General features: G+C 40.9%; 2 protein-coding genes across 3 annotated transcripts in view; both read right to left on the bottom strand.

Moving 5' to 3' along the window:
• ndst2a (N-deacetylase/N-sulfotransferase (heparan glucosaminyl) 2a) overlaps nucleotides 1–879 on the bottom strand; it is a 38020-nt gene extending 37141 nt beyond the window's left edge. Inside the window, exon 1 of one of the 2 annotated variants that reach the window (XM_035663375.1) lies at nucleotides 601–874. The gene's annotated coding sequence lies outside the window, so the exon portion shown is untranslated. Of the gene's footprint in view, nucleotides 1–600 lie in introns of both variants that reach the window. The other variant, XM_035663377.1, reaches the window with a different exon arrangement.
• Nucleotides 1–2099, bottom strand: part of zswim8 (zinc finger, SWIM-type containing 8) — a 50798-nt gene that overhangs the window by 17241 nt on the left and 31458 nt on the right. The window contains exon 23 of the mRNA XM_035663065.1: nucleotides 1825–1922. Within this exon, the coding sequence (XP_035518958.1) occupies nucleotides 1825–1922 (98 nt within the window). The remainder of the gene's footprint in view (nucleotides 1–1824; nucleotides 1923–2099) is intronic.

The following is a 2099-nucleotide window of genomic DNA, read 5'->3' on the forward strand; positions in this document are numbered from 1 at the left end:
CAGACAGGGGCCAGAACATCCAGCCTGGGTCCCGGCAGCTCTGACACAGCTCCGGATCTCAGTAACGTCAGACACCAAAACACAACCTCAGATTTCCCATTAACGTTACACTGAGGAAAACAAGGTGCTCCACAATAAGTCGTTCTGCATATTGAAAGCACACACATCTCGGTGTCCGCATACAAAAGCGGCCTTGCATGAAGAATAAGAAAAGCAGCATAAAATAATTACGGGAAAACTTTATTTCTACAGCCAGCAGCGTCGTAGATCCCAGCTAGCATGCTAACAGCTAGCTCCGTAAAGCAACAGTCGTTAATGTTAGCATAGCAAACGCTAGCGTCCAGGGGCTCAGGGTGATAAACCTCAGCCTCCTCTCTCATGTTCTATTCCCTTTATAGCGCTGGCATATCCATGTGTTTCCCATGTGGAATAAAGATTCCAAGTACAACCCCAGTCCCGTAACCACTGGGATAACCGGAATAACGTTACAGCTAGCAGCTGAGGCTACGACAGCTACTCACAGAACTCCGCACAGAAAACGGGCTTCAACTTTGAGACAGCGGCGCAGAACATGAGAACTGGCAGTGATTTCGGACTCACCAGTATTCGTTCTCAACAAACTGCAGCTCGACGAGAGAGAGGCAGGAGAACAAGCTTCAGCGTTTACAGTTAAAAGTGAACTTCTGCACGGCGCTGCTCAGTCCGCCATCTTGGATCTGCTGGAACCCTGGGCTCAACCAAATCTGGCATACAGGGGAGGGTTTCAAATGTAACCCTCAAAATTATTCCTGTAATGTTTGTTTATACAAACCGAAGTCCAAAGGAAGACTGGATATTCTCTTTTCTCTTCGCTATCTGGCAAAGACTGAAGGGGTGTCAGTGGAGGTCATATCTTAGCTCATATTACTCACAGATCACCCCTAAAGCCACAGTGTCCACAGGGCAGGTTTTTTCTGTTTTTCTTTTTTACAGATGTGCAATGCAAAAAAGTTCCAAACACCTCTGAATGATTTGTGAGATGAAGATAGGAATTGACATGTACAAGTACAGACAGCACATTATCAGTCCTATCCTTACACACATCACTAAACAAACTGCTACAAGTCTGCTATTATTATAATTTCATTATAGTTTGGGGAATTTCTATATAATTCTCTGTCTATATTATGTATTTATTTTACAATCACACATATTTAAAAGGCATTATTTTTTGACAAATTCAGCATTTTATTCACATTGTTCTATTAGCTCTTTGGTTGTTTTGTATCTTAAATATTAATAAAAACTTAAACAATAACATTTCATTTAGTTTTCTTTGCAGAAAATAATGAAATATTACCTGCTATGTCAGTGTATTCATACACCCTTTAAAATCAAAAATTGCTTGTCGTCTACATGCACTACAGGATGACACAATAAAATGCAGTTGTTGCCCACTCCATGCTTCACACACAGATTTTCAAATATATAAATAGAATAGAAAATGAAAAAATAATATAGACAATAGATAAATAGAGCAAACTATATAAAAGTTACACTAAAGGAAGAAATACAAATGAAAACTTAAAAGGAAACTAGATTACAGTGACATATCAGAACTGTCTGTTTGTGAGGAAGTCCAATATCCAGTTGCAGAGTGTGGTATTCAGGCCCTGACTGCTGAGTTTACCAATCGCTTTCACAGGAGAGATTGTGTTGAATGCTGAGCTGAAACCAATAAACAGCATACTAACGTAGGTGTTGTTTTTCTAAAGGTGTATGAAGACCGAGTGGAGGGCAGTGGAGATGGCAACCTCTGTAGATTTGTTGGTTCTGAATGCAAACTGGTGAGGGTCCGGCTGGCATGTTGTTCTCTATGTGCTGGAGAACCAGGTTCTCAAAGCGTTTCGTCAGAGTAGTCAAGTAGTCGGTTACTAATCTTGCTAGTTGACACCAGAAATATTAGTCGGTTAAACTAATTATAATTTTTTATTAATGTACAACATTGGTTAATGTCGTCTCTGCCCCAGCAGGCGGCAGCCCCTCGTCCCTGCACTAAATGCCACCACTGGTTTAAAGAGTCCTCTTTGTCCCACTTGTAGTCCTAACATTTGGTTACT

Source organism: Morone saxatilis, unplaced genomic scaffold (assembly GCF_004916995.1).
Source record: "Morone saxatilis isolate NCDOM2014 unplaced genomic scaffold, NCSU_SB_2.0 Contig19, whole genome shotgun sequence".
In the NCBI taxonomy this organism is placed as follows: Eukaryota; Metazoa; Chordata; class Actinopteri; family Moronidae; genus Morone; species Morone saxatilis.